The 24,549-nt window shown below is 38.6% G+C and overlaps 1 protein-coding gene across 3 annotated transcripts in view; it reads left to right on the top strand.

Annotated features, from left to right (window-relative positions):
• Nucleotides 1-24,549, top strand: part of PTPRB (protein tyrosine phosphatase receptor type B) — a 124,124-nt gene that overhangs the window by 47,643 nt on the left and 51,932 nt on the right. For all 3 annotated transcript variants that reach the window (XM_077111429.1, XM_077111430.1, XM_077111432.1), the window contains 7 exons: nucleotides 275-535; nucleotides 6,409-6,675; nucleotides 11,418-11,678; nucleotides 15,347-15,610; nucleotides 16,145-16,408; nucleotides 17,120-17,383; nucleotides 19,653-19,922. In XM_077111429.1, coding sequence (XP_076967544.1) covers nucleotides 275-535; nucleotides 6,409-6,675; nucleotides 11,418-11,678; nucleotides 15,347-15,610; nucleotides 16,145-16,408; nucleotides 17,120-17,383; nucleotides 19,653-19,922 — 1,851 coding nt within the window. The remainder of the gene's footprint in view (nucleotides 1-274; nucleotides 536-6,408; nucleotides 6,676-11,417; nucleotides 11,679-15,346; nucleotides 15,611-16,144; nucleotides 16,409-17,119; nucleotides 17,384-19,652; nucleotides 19,923-24,549) is intronic.

Raw genomic sequence — 24,549 nt, 5'->3', positions numbered from 1 at the left:
AAGAGATAAACGTTAATAAAGTAATGTATGGTAAAAAAGATAAATACCCTTCCTACAAAATGTTTCCAATAATATTCTTTTAAATCCTTATTTCTGATTATAGTATACAAGCAAAGCTTTTAGTGATTAGCTTTTTTAAAAATGCCCATAACCATTATAAAAAGAAATGCTGAATTAGAACAGTCCTGTGGATAGAGGAGAACAACTCTCTAAACAATACCCCATAAATGAATGAGTCAGTCAATGATCGAAGTCTCCATGGCTTTTTCCTCAGTCCCCCTGGCTGTCCTCCAGCTTCGTGTCAAACATGCCAATGAAACCTCACTGAGCATTATGTGGCAGACCCCTGTAGCAGAGTGGGAAGAATACATCATTTCACTGGCTGACAGAGACCTCCTGGTCATCCACAAGTCGCTCTCCAGAGATGCCAAAGAATTCACTTTTACTGACCTGGTGCCCGGGCGAAAATACAAGGCTACAGTCACCAGTATTAGTGGAGACTTAAAAAATTCATCTTCGATAAAAGGAAGAACAGGTAATATGCTTTATAAATTTTAGATTTTAGAAGTATTCTTTTGCTGAATTACTTCACATCCTAGTTAACTTGCAAATGCTCATGAAGTGCCTATTAAGCATGGGACGATTTTTGTTTGGATAATGTTTGATTTCTGTTTCATTAATTTCTGCTTTTGTTTTATTGATTCCTTCTTTTTTACTTTGTTTGAGCTTTTTTTGCTAAAATTGAAAGAATGGAGAAAACCCTTTCAAGGAATTTTGCTGCAAAAGAGAATAGGGAACTAGAGCTTCTGGCAGAGGAAGAAGGATTGAAAGGAAGATTATATTCTAGGGCTGGGAAAAATAACAGTATGTTTTATGCTGGTGAGAAAGATCAAGGAAAGAGGAGAATGGTGATGATGTAAGAGAGAGGGAAGAATCCCACTGCACATACTGGAAGAGTGGGCGATAGGTATTGGAATCTAGAGCCCAAGTGAAGGAATTGGCCTTAGAAAGGAGCTTGGACAGTTCAACTTTTGTGTCAGCTGGGAAGGAGAGATTATATTGGGTGCAGATGCCAGTAGGTGGATAGATGTAATGGTGGCAGTTATCTTCTGATTGATTTAATTTTCTCAGTGAAATAGGTCATCAGAGAGTCCCCTTTGTAATTTATATACTATTGTTGTCCTGTGTTTTATTATATCTCTTTTATAACCGCACAAAAGCAATGCACTTATTGTTTTATACAGCCAACGTTTCTTTTAGATTTACCCACTGTTTTACCAATTTTTTTCTTATCTTTTCTTCCTACATGTGAGAACATCCATCTGGGAACACATTATTTCATCTTGGAGAACATTCTTCAAATGTTGTTCTTGAGAGTTTTTGTGGACAAACACTTTGGTTTTCTAAGTATGTCTTTATGTAGTTCCCAATCTTGAAGGATGTTTTTCCTGGATTACAATTCTATGTTGAAAGTTATTTTCTCTCTGCCCTTTGGAGATATTATTCTAGAAAACATTTATTGTTGTTGTTCAAAAGCTAGCTGCAGTCTAAGTTTTATTTCTTTATGAGTAATTTGTCTGTTTACTGTGGCTGCTTTTAAGATCTACACCTTTCCTTTGGTGGCCTGCTGTTTCACAATAATAATCTAGGTATGGACTTCTTGTTTATTTTGCTTGAGAATCACTGGGATTTCTATACTCGTGGACTAGTATCATTCATTGATCCTGGAAATTCTAAGCCGTTAACTCTACAATGTTGTTTCTTCTTCTGACACACACACAGACACACACACACACACACACACTCATATATCTTTCTGTTCTCCATATCTTTTAATCTCTTTTTCATGTTCTCTATGTGCTTATTCTAAAAATTGTGGTCTGGATAATGTCCTTGGCTTTTGTTTCAATTCATTAATTCTCTCTTCAGCTTTGTCTAATCTATTGTTAAATCCATCCACTTAAATCTTTAATTTTTATATTCTTTGCTTTTAAACATTCTCCTGGGTTCCTTTTCAAAGCTATTTTGTACTTTCTTGCTCTCTAGTTATGTTTTCAATCTCCTCCTTTATTCCTATAAATATGTTAGAATACTTATTTCATATTCTGTGTTCAATCATTATAATATCTGAAATCGTCAGAAGCCCAGTCTTGTCGTCTCCTGATTTTGCTGCATTTTACTCGTGATGCCTTATTTCCTTAAATGTTTGTAATTTTTTTACTGTAAGTTCATATTCCTTGAAATTTTATTCTGTGGGAATTCTTTGAGGTCTTGTCTGAACACAGGTCCCAGAAAGGATTTTCTTCTCATTTGGTTCTGCCAGGCATACAGGATTGCTATTAACTGAGAACAACTTTAATCTAAATTCTCAGTGTGAGTTTTTTTGACTACCCAATTTCTATGAATTCAGGCTGCAAACTCACTGAAGCTATCTTGAGGTTATGAATCCTCAGAGGAATTTTTTCCCTCTCAGTGAAAAGAAAGTTGGGGTGGGGTAATGAGAGAAAGAAAAACTTTATTTCACTTACACTTAGTAGCTTTTTAGGTAATAGAAGGTAATAATAGTGTAATAGAAGGTCAACTGTGAGATTTCTTAGCCTGGGAAAGTCGTGTTTTGCCTACTATCTCCTACATCCTTCAAAGCTGTAATAGTATAGTTATCCCTTCCATATCACAGCTTACCCTATCACTAGTTTTGGTATATCATGGGTCAGCACAAGAAATTAAATGGGAATTTTGGGGAATTTGTGCGGAAGTGGCAGACAGCATGCGAAGGCCAGCAGACAACATGGAAAAAGTTTAGAAACTCAGATTTGCATAAAATAGAGTATAGTATTGCATAATATCAACATATTTTATCTTTTAATACTACACATATACACGGTTTCTTTTTTAAAGTTAAAGTTTACAAAAGGAATATGAATGCCAACAGATGACACACAAAGGCTAGAAATGTAGAGATATCTTGAAAAGTTTAATAACTTATAAATGCATAAAATATATGTTTCTCCCCAATTTTTTTTTCCAAAAAGCAAAAAGCATCTTTCATTCTCTTTGTGAATTGGCCCTGCATTGGCCAATGGTCTCCGTCAGAGCTTAGCCCTCCTCTTAATAAGAGCAACCTGAGGCAAATGAGAAGTTCAGGGTCCTCTGTCTTATCTGAGCCTACGTTTAAGTCATTGTCTGGAAGCCTACTTCTTCTGCTGGACCTGTACTTCCTAGGATCTAGGGATTCCTCATTTACAGTACACAGGAGTTAGAGTGAGTGCTTCTTCTATTCCCTTTGGAACAGAAATACCCCCCCACCCCCATCCTGTATGTTCTTTCCAGTGACATAATGCAGGCAGTCCTTTGCCCAAGGTGTCACCATAAGTGTTTCTCACACTGTCCCAGCTGCCTGCTAGTGTCTTCTTTTCCCTCAAGGCAAACTCTCAGGGGGGGCAAAAAATTTTTCATGGATTTTCCAGATGATATGGTGGGCAGGCCACACCCCTAATCCCTACAATATGAAAGGAATAACCGTAACTCTTGAATGTATATTTGAGTGATTCCCACAAGATGACTAACAGCTTTGGTGACCCACTGACCTCTCTCTCATTTATTTGTTTGGACTCTGAAAATTCCTGACATTCTTGGCAACTCATTGATACATTAACATTTTTATATTTTATTCGTATGGGTAGTTGTGTATATTGGAGGGATTTTCATTGCATACAGCCTATCATGCTGCTGCCAGAAATGAAAGTCCAAGGTACTGTTTTAGACTGGAAGATCTTTTTCGTCATTATTACCATCCATATTACTGGTATATATTAAGTATATACTTAACTCTTAAGGAACTGCCAAACTTTTCCAAAGTGGTTGAACAATTTTATATTCCCACCGGCAATGATGACAAGTTTAGTTCCTTCATGTCAACATCAGCACTTGAGATTGTTAGTTTTTTGTTGTTTTCTTGAAATTTTTAACCATTCTAATAGCTTTGTAGTGAGATCTCATTGTGATATTAATGTGCTTTTCTCTAATGACTACTGGTAGTTGAACATCTTTTCATATGCTTACTTGCCACCCATATATCTTCATTGGTGAAGGTTTTGTCTGTTTTAGTTTCCTAGGCTGCTTAAGCAAATATCATGAAATGGGTTGGGTTAAACAATGGGAATTTATTAGCGCTAGTTTTGAGGCTAAAAAAAGGTCCAAATCAAGGCATCATCAAGGCAATGCTTTCTTCCCGAATACTGTGGCACTCTGGGGCTGACTGTCAGTGATCCTTGGTCCTTAGTTTGTCACATAGCAAAGCACATGAGCATATCTCCTGGTCTCCCTCTTCTGTTCTGGGTTTTGTTGATTTCAGTTTCTGGCTGCTTGCTCTTTGGCTTTATCTCTCTCTGTCAGAATCTCGTTCCACTTATAAAGGACTCTAGTAATAGGATTAAGACGCATCCTGATTGAGGTGGGTCATGCCGTAGCTGAAGTAACTTCATCAAAAGGTCTTACAAAGGTCACGGGCACAGGAATGGATTAAATTTAAGAACATGTTTTTCTGGGGTACACATAGCTTCAAACCACCATACTCTCCAAATCTTTTGCCTATTTTTAATATTGGGTTGTTTATTTTCTTATTGAATTTTGAGAGTTCTTTATTCTAGGTACAAATTATTTGTCAGAGATGTGTCTCGAAAATATTTTCTCCTATTTTTTGGCTTGTCTTTTCATTCTTTTTATTAGTGCATTTTACAGAACAGAATGTCTAATTTATCAATTTTTTCTTTTAAAGACTGTTTTTGATGTCATGGCTAAGAAATCTTTGCCTAACACAAGGTCATGAAGATTTTGTCCTTGAAGTTCAGGAAGATTTTGTCCTTGAAGTTGTATAGTTTTGGGTTTTAAATGTAAGTCTAGGGTGGTGTGATGGTGGCTCAGTGGCAGAATTCTTGCCTGCCATACCAGAGACCTGGGTCCAATTCCCAGGACCTGCCGATGCAAAAAAAAAATGAAAAAATAAGTCTATGATCCATTCAGAGTTAATTTTTATACATGGTGCAAGATAAGGGTCAAGGGGTGATTGTTTTGTTTTACTTTGTTTGGTTTTGCATATGGACATCCAATAAGTCTAGCCCCATTTGTTGAAGACAGTTCTTTCTCCATTGAATTGTCTTTTCACATCTATAAAAAATTCAGTTGCTTGATGGCCGAATTCTGACCTGCTGTGCTGGAGACCCGGGTTTGATTCCCAGAACCTGCCCAGGCCAAAAAAAAAAAGTCAAATCAACTGGCCAGATATGTGTTAGTCTGTCCTGGACCCCCAGTTTTCTTCCATTGACCTATGTGTCTACCCATTTGCCGTTATCACAGGGTCTTGATTATTGTGGCATCATGGTAAGTTTTGAAATCAGATGGTATAAGTCCTCCAACTTTGTTCTTTTATAAAATTGTTTTAGTCATTTTAATTCTTTTATTTTCCACATGAAGTTTAGAATCAGCTTAACTATTTCTAGAAAAAAAAATCCACTGGAATTTTGATTGAGAATCCATTGAATCCATAAATTAGAGTGAACTGACATCTTAACAGTATTGAGTCTTTCTATCTAAACATATAATATTTTTTAATGAATATGTTGGTTTCTTAAGCCAAAGGTCAATGAACTCTGAGAAGGGTCATGCCAGGGTTCCAATCTCTAGCAGTGTGATGTAGGCAAAGTTACTTACATTTCATGATCTTTGTTTCATTAATGAAAAGGTAATAATAAAATCAACTTCATTGGGTTTTGAAAGAGTATCAAATGATATAATATATATAAAGCATAGAACCCATAAATGGCACATAGTAGGTACTCAGTAGTAGTATTAATATTATTATATATAATATAATTTATATTGTTGTAGAATTTTCACATATGATGACAATAACCCTCTTGAGAATGTGTCAGTAAAGAATTAACCAGGTTACTAGACCACAACCTAATCACCAGGTTAAAGAGATTTCTCAGTACTGCCAGATAACAATCATCAGCTCAGGTGGATCACAGCATTTTGAGTTCTTGTGGGGGGATAAGGTCAGAGGAATCACATTAAGTTAGTAGTCATCAAAAATACCAAACTTTCATTATTTAAAATTTAAAATCAAAACCATAAGTAGATATACATCTTCTCATCTTTGGATCTGAAATTGTTTTGATTTGTAATATAAGCAGCTTTTCCTAGTGAAAGAATCTCCATGGGGAATGTAGTTCTCCATATGCCTTAGGAAATAGAGCTGAGAGTCTGTATCAAATTAGATAGATAAATAGATAGACAGATAGATACTTTAGCATTTTCAAATCTGTCGCCATTTTTTACTCACTTTTGTTATAACTTCTTTGACTAAGTGTCATTTGTTTTGCCTTCTCTCTCTCTACTGCATTTTAGTGCCTGCCCAAGTGACTGGCCTGCATGTGGCCAACCAAGGGGCGACCAACAGTCTGTTTACTAACTGGACCCCAGCTCTGGGAGACGCCGAGTTCTACCAAGTCTTACTGATTCATGAGAATGTGGTCATCAAAAATGAAAGTGTCTCCAGTGAGATCAGCAGATACAGCTTCTACTCCCTCAAATCAGGCAGCCTCTATTCTGTGGTGGTAGCAACAGTGAGCGGGGGCATCTCCTCCCGACAAGCGGTGGCAGAGGGAAGGACAGGTAAGCAGCTGTGATAAGCGTTTCTGTAGCCTATGGAGATCTGAGCACAGGAAACTGCAATACAGAGTAATTTCTAGAATTCTTAAAACATCTCAAAATCAGACCCTTCTCTGGCTTTCCTAAAAACCAAGTTTCAGTACCATCCAGATGGTACTTGTAGCCCTCCCAGTAAAGGTAGTTGGGAGAAATGCATTCTAAGTTTTATAAAATCTCCCATAAAAATATAGGAACTTCTAGAAAAACCTTTGTGATAGCATGATAGTCACTTGTTGTCTATGATTATCCCCTCATTCAGCTAATTTCCTTTGAAATGTGTGAGGTAAGCAGTCAATGAGATTTAAAAATCAATGAGATTTAAAGAGCTTTCAAAGAAAGTATCTTCCACTCTCTTTCATATTCTTGGTTTCAAAACATAGAAAAGAAATTATCTTCAATTTATCCAGCCAAAAGTTGAGTTAATGTAATTACCAAATGACGCAGAATTTCATAAACAACATTAAACAAGTGCTTAACACTGCATGCCCCCTAAGCAAGATTCATTGACCTTAAAACAACAGTCAAGGGGTTGCAAGGGTAGTTCACTGTTTGAATTCTCACCTGCGGCTTGTGGGAGACCCAGGTTCAATTCCTGGCCAGTGCACTTCTGCCACCACCACCTCCCCCCCAAAAAATCAACAAGTGGTGCTGCAATAACAGGATCATTACATGGAAAAAGAATGAAATGGGACCGCCATTATACACTATACAAAAAAAAAAAAAAAGTCAGTCAAAGAGGCCAGGAAGCCAAGTAAACAAATAAATGCCATTATGGCTATGTGTGACAGGTAGCAGAGTGGCACCAAAAAAGAAAATGTAATTCTCTAAACAACACCAAGAAAAGAAGCAACATAAAAATAAACAAACAATATGAGATGTCTGTTCCAATTTCCTAGAGAAAAAAAGACAAGTAAGTAGATGCTTTGATAGTTATTAGTGAAGTCAGAAGCAGGTCAGTGACCTCACCTACTTATTTTATATGATTATAATAAGTTGGATTTTAGGTTCTTTCTTCTGCATCTCCAACACTTAGGTTCTAAGTGGCAGTGGCAGGTATCTTAGATATGTTCCTTTTCTAAAATCATGAATCTCACCTACTTAATGGTCCAAAGAAACATTTAACTTTATTAACTTTCCCAGAAGACCTATTAAGGTCATTGAAAAGATGTTTCATAGTCTCAGTAGAAGTAAACCACTGTACACCCTTTGCCCTCATCCTGTGCTGCTTCTGTATGGCAGCTGTCACCCGCATCCCCCCTCCTCTCGCCTTCTACTTCTCCTATCAATAGGTTTTGACATAATCTATCGATGTAGCATCATAAGGAGTAGGGGATGGTTGAAATGCTATCCTATCGCTGCCATTAATTTGTTTCTCCAAGCCTGCATTTTCTAATCAATCCATAGTAATTCACCCCCACCACAGGTATCAGAGTGGGGAAGGAGAAAAAATGAGAAGAAAGGTGAGGAGAGAAGCTGAAAAGGACTTGCATCTATTTTCCATTGAGTTGCAGTTGTATTAGTACTGTTAGGCTGACTTATTTCCTGCGTAGACAGCTGTACAGTGCGGTGTTTGTGGTTAGAGAACTGTATTGGTTGATACTTCTCCAAGCAGCCATTCAGGGATCCAGCCTCCTACCACCTGTGGCTCTTCCTTCCTCTAGGTCCTCAGAGCTCTCTGTGTTCTTCCAGAGAATAGAAGGAAGTGAGGAAGATAGATGCCAGACCTGGAAGTAGACGCCTAACTTCCACTCACGTTACGTTGACTGGAACTCAATTATGTAACTACACCTAAGTGCAGGGGAGGCTGGAAAATGTAGTCTAGCCGTGTGTCTAAGAGGAAAAGGAAATGGTTTGGTGAGTTAGTCAGAGTCTGTCCGAAGGTTAAATTGCATTTAAAAAATGAGGGCTGTCCAACATACTGTGATACACTAAAATAGTTTTATCTCTGGTATCCCTTGAAATAAGTAGAGAGTAGCCCAGATAGAAGTTGCGATATTTTTATACTTATATTTTAATTGGAGCAGAGATAGTGGTATTTAACCTGTATTATTAATAGAAGTGTGCAAAAAAGGGACAAGAAATTCTTTGAGGAATGATCATAAAATTTGGGGGAGAGAGAAAAATGTGAATAAATATGAGTTATTTTACTCAAATGCATTAATCATAGAGACAAAAAAAGCAGGTTCACTACTGTAGAAGCACAATAGTTACAGATTCTGAAATGTAACTAGATTAGTAAATTTTGAATACAATAGACTGTGACAAATTCATTGGCCAAAGCCTCCTCATAATCATCCCCATCCATTCAAATTGCTAAAATGTTGGTTAATGCTGAAATAATTTTGAAAAGTTTTCTCATTCACTTATATTTCTATAGAGTTGAAATGTATAAATAAATTCCACCATTCTGGATAAAAAGGCAGAATATTCAAAAGGTATTGTGTATGATTCACAAATCTAATTCCAATCTGAAAAGATGCTCATTCTAAATGAAAAACGAATTTTGTCTATTCTGAATTAAACATGTGAATCATACTTTTTGTACAACTTTTGATAATTTTATGTTTTCTAATAAAATGTTATCAGTTGCAAATATTTCTAACAGTTTTGAAAATAAGCATCATTATTTTGGAAGAATCAAGGAAGACATGGAGCTTTGGATAGATGGAATGAAGGAAGGACGGAAAACACCAATATGTAAATATTGTGGCTAAAACTTCAACTTTATGTGTGGGAAATGCCCATATATGTGGAATAGCATTAGCGGAGTTGTTCAGTAGGATGCTATTTTTGGTGCTGAATAAGTATTTCTAAGTGTAAAGAAGACTTTGGGGATTAAATCACAAAGTCAGAGCATGTTAGATTAGAAGAGTTCTCACAGGTAATCAAACCAAATTCCTTCCATTACATGTGATGTACGATATTGACAATTATATGAAAATACTTAACTGAAGTTGGTCGGCTAATGATGAAAACAGCAGTGCAGTTCTTCTATACCTTAGGATTTTATTCTGATCTTCTCTCTTGGCAATGCTAATTTCCATGTACTTATGTCTATGTACTTATGTACAACTACTTACTCAATTCACAGACTACATCTAGCCAGGAAGCTCCTTGAAGTCATCCATGTTCTATCCATTTTTGTATCCCTGGAAAATAGTAGGTTTTCAGCAAATGTTTGTGGCACAGAACACCAAATGAAATAAGGACCATTCTCTCCACAATAGCTGACTTTGGTCACAGTTGGTCTAGGCTCTAGACTTCTTGCTGCCAGGATAGATTTTTAGGCATGTTTCTTGCCACTAGGGGGCAGGAAATGCTTTGCAGAGGAAAAATAGGAAGGCTTCAGTTTTGTTCCTGTGTTCCCCAGAGATTTAAAATAAAAATAAGAACAACACAATCACATGAACAGCGACGCTTTCTCACAGTCTGAGATTTTTAGAAAAACTATTACATTATTCACCTTTTCCTACAAACAACTTTGCTTGATAAGCTCTATTTGAGTTAATTCACTTGGATTATTGTAATGTTGGTCGATTCCCTTTCTGACAGGGAACATCCTAACACGTTCCTAAAAAACGAGAAAAATGCCTCCACTTAAAATACTTTACAGACAGCGACTCCATAAAAAATGCTGTAGTGGGGCAGGCGTCTTCGTGGAAAGTTGCTGTGGTTTTCAGCTTCAGCTGTGCTGGGACGAGACCCAGTGCTCACCCCGGCAGCCCTCAGCCGCTGCCCCCAGCCGCGCAGCCACCACCTCCTCTGCTCAGCCACCCGCCATGATGACCACGTCCCCGACGTCCTCAGGACTCAGAGGCCACCATCAACCTGGAGCTCTGCATCTCTTATGTTGACCTGTCAATGCCTTACTACTTTGACCGTGATGATGTGTGGCTTTGAAGAACTTGGCCAAATATTTTCTCCACCAATCTCATGAGGAGAGGGAACATGCTGAGAAATTTTAAAAGCTGCAGAACCAAAGAGGTGGCCAAATCTTCCCTCAGGATATCAAGAAACCAGAACGAGGTGACTGGGAGAGCGGCTGAATGCAATGGAGTGTGCATTGCACTTGGGAAAAAAAAGGGTGAATCAGTCACTCCTGGAACTGCACAAACTGGCCACTGACGTAAACACTCCTCATTTGTGTGACTTCATTGAGACACTTTACCTGAATGAGCAGGTGGAATCCATCGAAGAGTTGGGTGACCATGTAACTAACTCGTGCAAGATGGGGGCCTGGGGTTCTGGCATGGCAGAGCATCTCTTAGACAAGCCCACTCTGGGAAACAGTGATGACGGGAGCCATCACTTCTGTGGTCCCCACGGCAGTGCATGGATTTACCTTTACTTTTGCTCTAAATTGAATCAACACCCACCAAGTTCTTTTCATTTGTACCATTCCTTCAAATAAAGTAATTTGGTAAACCACCCCCACACCAAAAAAAGAAAAAGAAAAACTGTATTAGTGGTATCCTGGCATTTATGAAGCAGTCTAATGCCGTCCAAAGGACCTCTTTCATTTCAATTTTGGTTCGCCGTCTGATGTGAGAACAGTTTCCAGAAGCTAGTGTGAAATCAAGCATTCCTTGACCTCTTATGTATTCAGATTGGAGCTCCTGAGTCCACATCATTTTTGTTGACCAAGACAGATGACTCCAGCTTTTGATAATGCTTTTCTTTTTATCTTTCTCTTTTCCAAATCACAGTCCCCTCCAGTGTGAGTGGAGTAACGGTGAACAATTCGGGCCGGAATGACTACCTCAGCATCTCCTGGCTGCCGGCGCCTGGGGACGTGGATAACTATGTGGTGACGCTTTCTCACGGCAGAGTGGTTCAGGCCCTTGTCATTGCAAAGTCTGTCAGCGAATGTTCCTTCAGCTCCCTCACTTCCGGCCGCCTCTACAACGTGACCATAACTACAAAGAGTGGCAAGTATGAAAATCATTCCTTCAGCCAGGAGCGGACAGGTAAGGATGGGTAGAGCCCCAGAGCTCCATACGAATCCGGCTAGCCATGCGGCCCTGGCAATCGTAAATGCATAAAAACCACAAGAATAGGTTTTAGGCAACTGAGATCACAAAATTCTTAAGGCGTCTCCATACTTTATGAGAAGTGATTAAAAAAATGGACCCTCTCCCCAGAGCTATGCACATACCTCCCGTACCCCCTACAACTACACAATTTCAAGGGTTACTATCTTCCTGAAGTTCACCCATGAACCAGGTAAAAAACCCTAGTCTAAGTGATTTCTGATTATTCATTCAACAAACACTTAATGAGTGACTACTTCGGGCGGGCCACAGTGACTCAGCAGGCAAGAATGCTTGCCTGCCATGCCAGAGGACCTGGGTTCGATTCCCAGTGCCTGCCCATGTAAACAAAAAAAATGAGTGACTGCTTCCAGAAATCTAGCTTTCTTAATAGATTCAGACATTGGGAAGTATCTCTGTTTAGGAAGCACTTTCTGGTTGCCAGACCCTGAATCCGTTTCTGAATGATTGCAGAGCCTATGAACTTCTCTGTCCTGAAATCCTACCTGAAATGTCTATGAAAATATGGGCCCCTATAATTCTGGGACTAGAGAGCAGAATCTTAGCCAAGACAATGAACACAGGTCTTCGATGTGCTGGAGAGAACTAAATAAAGACAGCTACCATTTACCTGACATACTTAAGCCTTCTAAGGTTCACATCTGAGATTCCTGCTTAAGTTTAACAATATTTTGTCAAGTCTTTCCTCCTGAGCTATAAGTTGATTTTTTCATATAAAAATGTTCATTTTTCCATGAGGATCCAGGATAAATGACATCATCCTATCATCTAGCACAGTGAATGGGACTTAGTATACACTCAATAAATGTCTGTTTGCTGAATAATAAAAATCACTTAGATCAGAGGTCTTCACCTGGTGGTTCAGGGGTAGACTTCAGGAATGTAGTAAGCCCTGAAATTATACATGAAGCTATTGTGGGTAGAGACCATATGTGCATTTCTCTGGGGATAGGGCCCATGGCCTTTATCAGATTTTTATAGGTCTGTGACCCCAAAAGGTAAAGAACCACTAATTTCCATTGTTACATCATGCTAGCATCGAACAGGTCCTTAGACTGATCTAATTCCATGTCCTCTTTGGAGATAAAGTCCCAGAGGGAAAGTGTGACTTCTCCAAGATCACCCGGCTTTCTGGTAGCAGAGCTCAGTCCAATGCTATTTCCATTGCATTGTGCTTTTCCTGATCGCACTTAGAAATGTAAAGAGAAATCCTAATCTTCGGATAACTTCAAGTCTAATTGTACTGCTAATCACAGTAAGGACTTCAATTTGCATAGCAGATTTCCACTGAAAAAGCAGCCTCATGACAGTGTCTCATGACAATCAATTTAGAGCCTAAAAATCACCAGAAATGAAAGGATATGTCACCCCAATCATTAGCCCCCTTGCTTCCCATCAGTATCTATTCCTAAATGTTTCCTGTCCACGAATGTTTCCTTCCTGGCCTTCAAATCACAAGGTCTCTTCCTAGGATTGTTTTTAAATGTGAGAAAAATGACCCTTTATTCAAAGCCTCCTCCTAACTCTTCTGCCTGCGTGAATTTGGATTTGGCTTGCGACTATTGGGGGCAAACCACTGCCCTCAACAAATCAGTTTAACTGGAGAATTCTGTCTGTGTTGTTATCTTGTTGATTTGGGCTGATTATTGTAATGTTCTCTTCCTTCTCTGATGCTTTTATTCTACGTTTAGGGAGAAAACACCAGTATTTCTAGTTCAGTATCATTTCATCTCACCGCGTAGCAAGGCAGGTCTCATAAATTACCTCTGTCACCTGGAGAGCCCCTTACTGATTTAGTATGGTATTCAGGGTAGTTTTTCTTCCTGTAACATTGTTTTGCCCTCAGTAAATTGACGGGATCATTGAGCTTCCTTAGCCCCTGCATACAAGATCACTTTAGAGTTTCTTCTCCATAACTCTTTAATGCCCAAATTCTAGCAACACTGTAATTGGTTTCAGGTATATATCTTGAAGGAAGCTTACCTGTCTTTGCCCCATGTGTGTGATATGTTCCAATACAAAAATAATCAATAAGCCTGACCCAGGAAAGGATATCTGTACAATTTGTAGGTGTGAGCAGCATCATCAAAAAGTGTGGTTTAGATGTCAAAATATTGAAATTTCTGGGGCGTTTCAGGATTTCAGGGGAAGTGGAAGAGAATACTTGGATAGAGGCTTGGCGTGTGGTCAGAAAAGAAATTCCTCAGCATACGCCATACACAGATAGAAGTTGTACAGGCCTGGAGGATGTGCTAGTATTGGGATCACAACTTAGTGCCCTGAATCTGAGTTCATACCTTTTTCCATGTTACTTTCCTTAATATTTGTAACATCTGGTTATAGCCTGATAGTAATGAATTAGTGTTGAATTAAAATATATCCCCAAATAATTAGGATATCCTTAATATCAAGCTCTAAGTACAAAGCTACCTTATTTCACAATTTTCCTAGTAATTTCTGTTTATTTGGTTGGTTGGTTGAGGGGAAATTTGCAGGTACACAAAAATTGTTTGTTTATTTATTGGAAGGAAACTTCAGGTATTCAAAATTGGATTAATCATACCTCTTGACTCAAGAAACCATGAATTAATTGACACTTTTATTTACTTAGGCATTTAGTTAGTAATTTAATTTAATACATACCTAAACTAAGTGTTAGGACCTTGATCTCCATTAATCCCTGCAGAGCCCATATCACTAATGCATCCCAAGGTAATCCTCATCTTGACTTCTGTGTTCACCTCTCCATACCACAGAGTTTTATTGCATTTGTAAATAGTCCTAATGTTACTGATTACTTAAAAAATTAGTTGTTTTTAACATTTAAAAAAATATTATACAGTATGTAACATTTTTTCACTTAATATTGTATTGCTAAGATTCATCCATATTTTTGTGTTTTGATGTTAAGGGGGAAGACATATTTTTATGTTTTAAGAGGAAGAAAATAATTATGACATAATATTTCACTGTATATATATGTATTTTATATATATATATCAGCTTACTCATCCAATCACCTGTGGGTGGGCATCGTCTCCCATGTTGATTTTATCAGTTTTTTGAATTTTTGCTAATCACATGCATTGTTAAATGATATTTCACTGTGGTCTTGAGCTGCATTTCCTTGACCACCAATGATGTTGAACATCTTTCATGTGTTGTTAACCACGTATGTTTTCTCTTCTTCCATTTTTCTTTGGATTGTTTATATGCATTTTGGTAACTTTTTGACACATCTTGAGTCACCAGGTATGCTGGAATTTTAATATCATTGCCTTCATCATATTAATCATCAGTTATAATGTTTAATGTTCCATCTTGTACATGACATTTTGTGTAGGCTAACGACAGGATTAGAACGAATTCATCGGGGTATGTTTAAAAGATCCATTTAATCACTCTAAGTTAGTGTAACAATCTTTCCCCTCCAGAAATTCATGATCTAAAGGTTTAAGATATTTCTTTTGACTCTGTACAAGAAGAATCTACACACTTCCCTTTACTGTCCTAGGTTGTCATCTGCCATCAGTTGTGCACTCAGAATCACTAAATCTTTAGCTGTTCTCTGTTCTCTTTTTCAGTGCCTGACAAGGTCCAGGGAGTCAGTATTAGCAACTCGGCCAGGAGTGACTATTTGAAGGTATCCTGGGTGCATGCCACTGGAGACTTTGATCACTATGAAGTCACCATTAAAAACAAAAACAACTTCATTCAAACCAAAAGCATTCCCAAGTCTGAAAACGAGTGTGTGTTTGTTAAGCTTGTTCCTGGACGATTGTACAGTGTCACTGTTAGTACAAGAAGTGGACAGTATGAAGCCAGTGAACAAGGGAATGGGAGAACAAGTAAGTGGAATGATTGCAAAAGCTGATGGTTTGTTGGGTCTTGAAGGTCACAAAGTAAATAATTGATCTGGACCTTGGATTTCCTCTACCTACTGAACAGGTAGTCAGTTCATTTAATTCCCAGTAAGTCTCACTTGAAGCATCATTCAGCCAAGCCATGGCCTGTAATTTCAGAATATGAATTGCTATAGAAAAGCAAGCATTGTGGGGGGGCAAGAAGGCCAAATACCCTTTTTATCTTCACCGTCCTGTATTATGTCATTTAAAGTTCTCAACTTCTTATTTAATCTTATGACTGAGACCATAACTCATTTTATAATTATAGTCTACCAACATTTAGCATATAAGACTTCTGTCATAGAAAAAATTACATTTTTAATAGTTGCTTCCAATTTTTCTTGTTTAATTATACATGAAGAAGTTCAAGTGGTATTTGGGGAAGGGAAATGTTTGCCAATCCCATGAATGTGATTCATAAATTAAGGTATAGGAAAACTCAGTGACTTTTCTGAAGGATCTTATTTTCCTCCCTAGTCCCAGAGCCTGTTAAAGATTTAACATTGCGGAATAGAAGCACAGAGGACCTGCAGGTGGCTTGGTCACGAGCTGATGGGGATGTCGACCAGTATGAGATCCAGCTGCTCTTCAATGATATGAAAGTATTTCCTCCTTTTCACCTTGTAAATACTGCAACTGAGTATCGATTCACCTCCCTAACGCCAGGGCGCCAGTATAAAATTCTTGTCTTGACCATCAGTGGAGATGTACAACAGTCAGCCTTCATTGAGGGCTTCACGGGTAATTTGAATTGTGGTTCTTGAACCTAAGTAGACACAGTGGTGCATTCAGCACATTGGCTAGCCCGGGCATTTTGTTTGAACAGTAAAAGAGAGATGGCAAGAAGGGAGAAAGGTATTTTGATTGTGACAATGAAGTTGTCTGAGCTGGATGAACAGAAGTAAAGTATAATGTGGGAGACAGAAAAAAAAGCTTTCTAAGTGGTACAAAGAGACAGCACTGAATTGATATGAATAGCTGGTGGGGTATACAGGCTAAGCGTAAGTAATCGTTGGTTTGGCCACTCTTCTTTTGAGCTCAGCTGGACGTGTAGCAAAGTGAAGTACTTCACATGCACATTTTGTTCGAATTACACAAGTCTACTGAACTGATTACTATTATCATTATGGGCATTTTTCTGATAAGAAAATGGAAATTTATAGAGATTAAGTAATTTGCCTGTAGTTCCACTGCTAGTAAATGAGAAAATCAAGATGGGCCATGGCGATCTGACAGGCCACTAGCTATGCTACTAACCTTGATCTCACTTCTAAACTTACCCCATCGACTTCAATTCGGGGAGAAAAGTTAGAGGAAAATGGCAAATCGATACTTTTTTCCATTTGTATTCTTTCAGTAGATACCAAAATATAAGAAACAAGGAAACTTTGGGTTAAGGTTTTCCACAGTTCTATTCTCCAAGTGACAGCTTTTTAATTTTTTCTTTTTTAGTACCTAGTGCTGTCAAAAATATTCACATTTCTCCCAACGGGGCCACAGACAGCCTGAGAGTGAACTGGACACCTGGTGGGGGAGATGTGGATTCCTACACTGTGTCTGCATTCAGGCAGAATCAGAAGATTGATTCTCAGACTGTCCCCAAACACGTCTACGAACACACATTCTACCGACTAGAGGCAGGGGAACAGTACAAGGTTGTAATTGCTTCCATCAGCGGGTCCCTGGAGAACCAGATAGATGCGCTTGGGCAGACAGGTAAGCATGTACCTGGAGAGGGGCCAGCTGCAGAATGCTTATGCTTCTCCTGTGATGAGTCCATGAGTAGGCGTCGTAATTTGTTCATAAATTGAAAATATCCAACTTTAAAACCACCTAAATTTGTACAGTTTGAGGGGCTTCAAGAGCCTTTCTTACATTTTTATTTGCATCTTTCCTTACTAATAGAAATTCTCAAAAGAAATAGAAATTGAATTAGAAATCAGATCATTCAGATACATTTTTATACTTGCTAAAAAACATAGACGTTTTAATTTTAACCAGCAAACGTTCTATATCTATGCATTTTTCAAAATTTCACCCTTTTCTCAAAATTATACACCTGTTCCATCTGTTTTACCTGTGATAGCTAAAGAATAATTATCAAATGAAGGTATATTGTAGCTGTTGATTGCTATTAATGTTAGTATTAAAATATTACTTTTAAAAGCAAAATAAGCTACAAACACCTGCTATGTGCCAGGCATTTAAAATTATCTCTAGCTACATTAAGGTAGAGATCATTATTTCCATCTTACACATGAGGAAAGTAAAGCTCAGAAAGTTTATGAAACATTGCAAAGCATACATGCAATAAGACCCAGAGCTATAATTCAAATTTAGGTCTTTCTGGTTTCAACCTCATGCCCTGTCTACTTGATACAGTACTTATTATATGTTTTCCATTTTCATGTATAGATTGGTATTTTAGACCATGTTCCCACTATGCTTTCGCTCTCTGTATATATATATGTGTGTGTGTATGCTATAAGTGTGTGTGTGCTTGTATGTATGTGTGTGTGTGTATGTCCAGCCTGATGCCAAGCACTGTGTTAGAAAATGGGAATTCAGCACCTAACAAGACAGAGCTTGCACTCTCGGGAAACTTATTATCTAGTGAAGGAGACAGAGACATAAAAAGGCAATTATAGTACAACATGGTAAGTGCTAAAATAAAAATAATTATTGAATGGTGTAGGAGCAAAAAATGAAAAGTCAGGGAAGGCTTCCAGGAGGAAGTAACATTTAAACAGAGATTAAAAATTATCCAAGTGATGTATATGCTAACTTGGTTCCAGCAGATGAAATAAAGGCCTAGGGATAAGAGAAAACATGGCATATTTGAGGACATACGTGCTATTTAGTATTTTGTTAGAATAAAGAATGTGAGCCATGTAACCAGATGAGCAGATGGGCTAACTCATAAAGGGCTTTGTTTAGGCATTTGGGATTATGGCGAGCCACCAAATTCATCAGCCTGTGGCTGCTGTGAGAAAATGCCAGATAGAGCATTGGGTTTGAAACAGATTAGGAAGCAGAGACTGGTCAAGAGGCTATTGCAATACTGTATGCAGGAGATAATATTGTCCTAGGGTAGTGAAAGTAGAGAAGGGAAGAAGTGAAGGGATTCAAAAGCTCTTTATAAGATTTAGGAGACAGAAACTATAAGACCTGTGTTTAGTTATACGTGGAAGGATGAGGGTAAACAGCCAAAGTTTCTGACTTGGACCATTTAATAGGACAAAAGGCAATAAGGAGGTTGGGGGAAGGAGAATAGGGGTCCAATTTGAGCATCTTGAGTGTTGGGTACCTGTGACACATCCAGAGAGAGATGCCATTTGAAAAATCAGAGGAGAGATCTGGGCTGAAAATTTAGGTTGGGGAACCCATCACCATATGGGTAACAATTCAAACCAGTGGGAGTAGATGAGTTCTCTTAAAAGGGAGATTATGGAGAATAAGAAAAGAAATGAGCCTAGACAGAAAATATTACTGGCAAATAATGTTATTTTGCCTTTCACATCAGGAGCCATAGTACAAATACTGAAATATACTACTGCTTAGACCAAGACTTGAAGATTTGACTTGAGTGCATCTGGGGAATAAAATTCTTAACAAGAGGCATAATTCAGGCATCCAAACTACATTCTCCGAGTGTGAATTTGTTCAGCATTCTTCCTCTTTCTCTGTACATAGATACGCATTGCTCTACATATTTATTAGTATCAATTTCACTAATTTTCCACCTGTTTGACTTCAAGGTCCTGTCTAACTTCAGAGAAATAAGGAAAATCAAAGTCATTGTACAGATAATTCAGGCCAAGCAATACTTGCTTCTTTTGATTCCATAGAACCTATCAGTGCAACACAAATAAAAAGTGGATACATCATCGTCTATCTGCAGTTGATTCAGGAGAGTTTTTCTTAATTGCTTACAAATTCTAGGTGACAGAACCTGAATTTCCTTGCTTCTCTTGTTTCTTTGCAGTTCCGGCATCTGTGCAGGGAATGATTGCAGACAATGCATACAGCAGTTATTCCTTAATAGTAAGTTGGCAAAAAGCTATTGGTGTGGCAGAAAGATATGATATTCTGCTTCTTAGTGAAGGTGGGACCCTTCTGAGCAACACGTCAGAGCCAGCCATCGCTAAGCAGCACAAATTTGAAGATCTAACACCAGGAAGGAAATACAAGATAAAGATCCTAACTGTCAGTGGAAGCCTCTTTAGCAAAGAAGCCCAAACTGAAGGCCGAACAGGTAATCAGCAGTTTATGGCTTTGCACGAGATATGTCCTTGTCTGATATTCCATGAGAAACATAGGATCAAAGAGATGAAGCACCTTTGGGAGATGACGTGTATTTCTTGACAGAGTGGGAACATTCACTATGATTTACCACTTCCGTATCAGTCAGCCTGTCCACACCGGTTTCAGCCCACCACTGTCTGACTCAGATTTCTCATTAAGACTGGCTGTATTAGTTTCCTATTGCTGCTGTAATAAATTAGCAAATACTCAGTCATTTAAAACAATATGAATGTATTATCTCATGGTTCTGGAGTTCATAATTCAAAAATAAGTCACGGTGTTGGCAGGGTTGCATTCCTTCTGGAAGCTCCAGGAGAGAATCCGTTTCTTGCCTTTTCTAGCTCCTGGGGCCACCTACATTCCTTGGCTCGTGTCCTCCTTCCAGCATTGGCACCACTCCCACCTTGGTTTCTGTCATCGCATCTCCTCCAACTCGTCTGCCTCCTGCCTCCATCTTTTAAGGACCCTTGCGATTGCATTGGGCCCACTTGGATAATCTGCAGTAATCTCCCCATCTCACATTCCTTCATTAATCATATCTGAAAAATCCCTCTTACCATGTAAGGTAACATGTTCACAGGTTCCACTGATTAAGGTGTGGGCATCTCCGGGGATCATTAAAGTACCTATGTCTGAAGAGGGGTTGATGATGTTGGTAGGGACATAAAGATGAATGAGGCATCCTTCTTGTCCTCAAAGAGGTGACTGTCTAGTGGGGAAGACAGACACATGGACAAATCACGAAATGCATTGTGATGAGGAATGTATGTAAGAGAAGAATGCCTGACATTCAGGGGGATCGCGGAGGTCAGATGCAATTGGGAAGTCTCCACGAAAGTGGTGACATTTCAGGGCTGTCATGAAGGACGAAGCAGTCCTCTGCATGAAGAGAGGTAGAAGGGCGCTGTGCAGGCAGCTGGTTCTGTGCAAAGGCAGGAGGGGTGCGAGACTAGCCTGTTGAAGGTGGAGTGAGATGCTGTGGGTGGCTGAAGTTTATGTTGCATGAGAGAAAAGTGAGACTGGAAAGCCAGATTGGGGCTAGATTAGAGAGTACTTGGGGTGTCGCCCTCAGGAGTTCATTGGTTTTTCAATCTTGCAAGGAGTAGGAGACATTAAGCACTTTTCAGCCACAGAGGGATTTTTTTCTAACGTTTTAAAATGGTGAAATATAACCTATATATTAAAGAACAATAAATTTCCAAGTACAAAAATTTATAATTTGACTAGTGCATTTCCTAATATAACCTATGTGGACAGTTTAATTGAATACAATAAGTGCATGGAACCTTGGGTAGGGAATGAGAGTTTGTAAGTTTGTCCAGAGTGATGCCCCAATAAATGACAGAGTGATTTGAACAGTGAATAAAAGAGTATTTGCAAAGTCCCCTTGGGGGAATGGTGAGAAAGGGGGAAAATTCAACTTCCCCAAGTGGAGAATTCTTGTTATTCTCACAAGCAGTGTGAACAACCAAAGCAATAGGCGAGCCCTCAGTATGGGGTTTGTTCATGTGAAACTTATCCCCGCAAAGGATAAGCTAAGCCTACTTAAAATTAGGCCTAAGAGTCACCAGCAGAGAACCTCTTTTGTTTCTCACATGTGGCCTCTTTCTCTCAGCCAGCGTGCAAGCAAACGCACTGCAGTCCCTGTCTCTACATGGGACATGTCTCCCAGGGGTGTAAATTTTCCTGGCAACGTGTGACAGAAATCCTAGAATGAGCTGGTACTCAGTATCAAGGGATTGGGAAAACCTTCTAGACCCGAAAGGGGAAAGAGAGAAATGAGACAAAACAAAGTGTCAATGGCTGAGAGATTTCAAACAGAGTCGAGAGCTTATCCTGGAGGTTATTCTTACGCATTATGTAGATACCACCTTTTTAGTTAAGGTATATTGGAGAGGCTGGAGGGAAGTGCCTAAAAACGTAGAGCTGTGTTCCAGTAGCCATGTTTCTTGAAGATGATTGTATAATGATATAGCTTTCACAGTGTGACTGATTGTGAAAACCTTGTGTCTGATGCTCCTTTTATCTATGGCATGGACAGATGAGTAAAATATAGGGATTAAAAATAAACAAATAATAGAGGGAACAAAGGTGAAATAAATAGTAGATTGAAATGCTAGTGCTCAATGAAAGGGAGTGATAAGGGGTATAGGAAAAAAATAAGAGAAACAAAGGCTGAAATATATTGGGTAGATGGAAATACTAGCAATCAGTGAGAGGGAGGGGTAAGGGGTATGGTATGTATGAGTTTTTTTTTCTTTTGTCTTTTTATTTCTTTTTCTGAATTGATGCAATTGTTCTAAGAAATGATCATGGTGATGAATATACAACCGTATAATGATATTGTGAGTTATTGATTATATACCAAGAATGGAATGATCATGTGGTAAGAATGCTCATTTTTGTATGTTGTTATGTTTAAAAAAGATTTAAAAATTTAAAAAAAATTTTTCAAGTACATTTTAACAAGTGGTTATAGAACAGATTTTAAAGTTTGGTATGGGTTACTGTTCCACGATTTTTTATTTTTTCTTCTAGCTGCTCCAAGACACTGGAGACTAAAAGAAATATCAATAGAATGATTCAACAGTCATACTCATTTGTTAACTCCTATCTTCTCTCTTATACTACTATTTCTCTTTTTTGTGTGTGTGAAAAATAACATATATTTAAAAAAGCATAAATTTCAAAATACATCACAACAATTAGTTATAGAGCAGATTTCAGAGTTTGGTATCAGTTACAATTCCACAATTTAAGGTTTTTACTTCTAACTGCTCTAATATACTAGAGAATAAAAAAAATACCAATATAATGATTCAGCACTCATACTCATTTGTTAAACCCTGCCTTCTCTGTATAACTCCACCATCGACTTTGATCTTTCTCCCACTCTAGGGGTATTTGGGCTATGCCTAGTCTAACTTTTTCATGTTGGAAAGGGCTGTCGATAATATGGGATAAGGGGATAGAACTAGTTGATGTTCTGGAGAGGCTGGCCCCTCTGCATTTCAGGACTTATCTGGCCCACAGACCCATCTGGAGGTTGTAGGTTTCTAGAAAGTTATCCTCGTGAGTGGAACCTTTGTTGAAACTTATATAATGCCCTAGGTATTCTTTAGGATTGGCGGTAATGGTTTTGGTTGGGGTTTGGCAAGTTATGATAGGTAACAGTGTCTAACTGAAGCTATTATAAGAGTGACCTCCAGAGTGGCTCCTCAGCTCTATCTGAACTCTTTCAGCCACTGATACCTTATTTGTTACATTTCTTTTCCAGAGGGATTTTTTTGTAGTAAAAATCTGTGCCTTGTAAAAGGTAAATCAGATGGTAATGGGGGATGAATTGGAGGGAGAAGAGAGCAGCAGTGGAAGATAGGTTCATGAATTCATGCATTCGACTCTGCTCTAAAAGCTGGATATGCAGAAGTGAATAAACAAAGTCTCATGGTCATGAAGCTTATATTCTAGCAAGGGAGAAAGGCAGCTATTCAAGATAAATAAGTAAAAGATGAAGTAGGTTAAATGGTAATAAATACCAAGGAGAAAATTAAAGCAGGGAAGAATAAACAGCAAAAGTGATGGGGGGGTGTAATTTTAGATAGTGTAGTCCTCAAAGTCCTCATTGAGTAGGTGACATTTGAGTAAAAATCTGAAATAATCAAGAAAGAGAGTCATGCAGATATTTGGGGAAGGGCATCTGAAGCAGAGGAAATAGCAAGAGAAAGAAGCTGAGGTAGGAATGTGTCTGATTTGTTGGAGAAACAGCAAGGGCACCAGTACATCGGGAGCAGAGTGAGTAAGAATGAGGAGTGGGGGGGGACAGCAAGAGAGGTAACGGAGCTTATAAGATTATTGCAGTTTTGGAAATGATAAGGGTTTAAACCTAAATTAATGCAGGGACAGCTTCTCCCCCCTCCCCCTGAAGAATAATATAGTCAAGAAATATGTCTGCATTGGATAAAACAGTACTTTGGTGGTTGACTGGATCATAATAGCAGGAAGAGAAGAAGATTCCAAAGTTTTTACATGGGTGTCTGGGTAGAAGGTGATGCCATTAATTGAGATAAGAGAGCAGACGGGGGAGTATTCAGGAGGAATGCAGAGTTCAGTTCGGTACTGAGTTTGAGATGTCTGACTGATTCACAGAGCGAGGTGACCATAGGCAATTGTAAAAAAAAGATTTGGACAAAAATGCTAGGTAAATCCATCAAAATGAATGAGATTGGTTACTCAGATATTTTAAAACAAGAAAGGGGACGAAGGGCAGAACCATGGGATATACCAGCTTTGGTTGACATAAGAAGAGGAGAAAACAAGAGTCTAAAATAGGATGTTTGGAGAGGAAGGAAGAGAGCCCAGGAAAGACCAAGGCAGCTGCCTCTTTCTGTTTCCAGTGGCATCTCGAGACTTCTGCAGAATCAGACAATATCTGTGCCAGTAGTATGAAAGAAGGCCATCTCTAGTGGCACATGATCAACTTGTCAAGTAACACCGAGGGCTGAAGAAATTGTTCAATCCTGATATAGACCCTTTTTTCCAAATAGTTTTGGCTTTTCCTTTTGTTTTTCTTTCCCACA

Source organism: Tamandua tetradactyla, chromosome 7 (genome assembly GCF_023851605.1).
Source record: "Tamandua tetradactyla isolate mTamTet1 chromosome 7, mTamTet1.pri, whole genome shotgun sequence".
Taxonomy (NCBI): Eukaryota; Metazoa; Chordata; class Mammalia; order Pilosa; family Myrmecophagidae; genus Tamandua; species Tamandua tetradactyla.
This window is presented reverse-complemented; position numbering and strand designations above follow the sequence as displayed.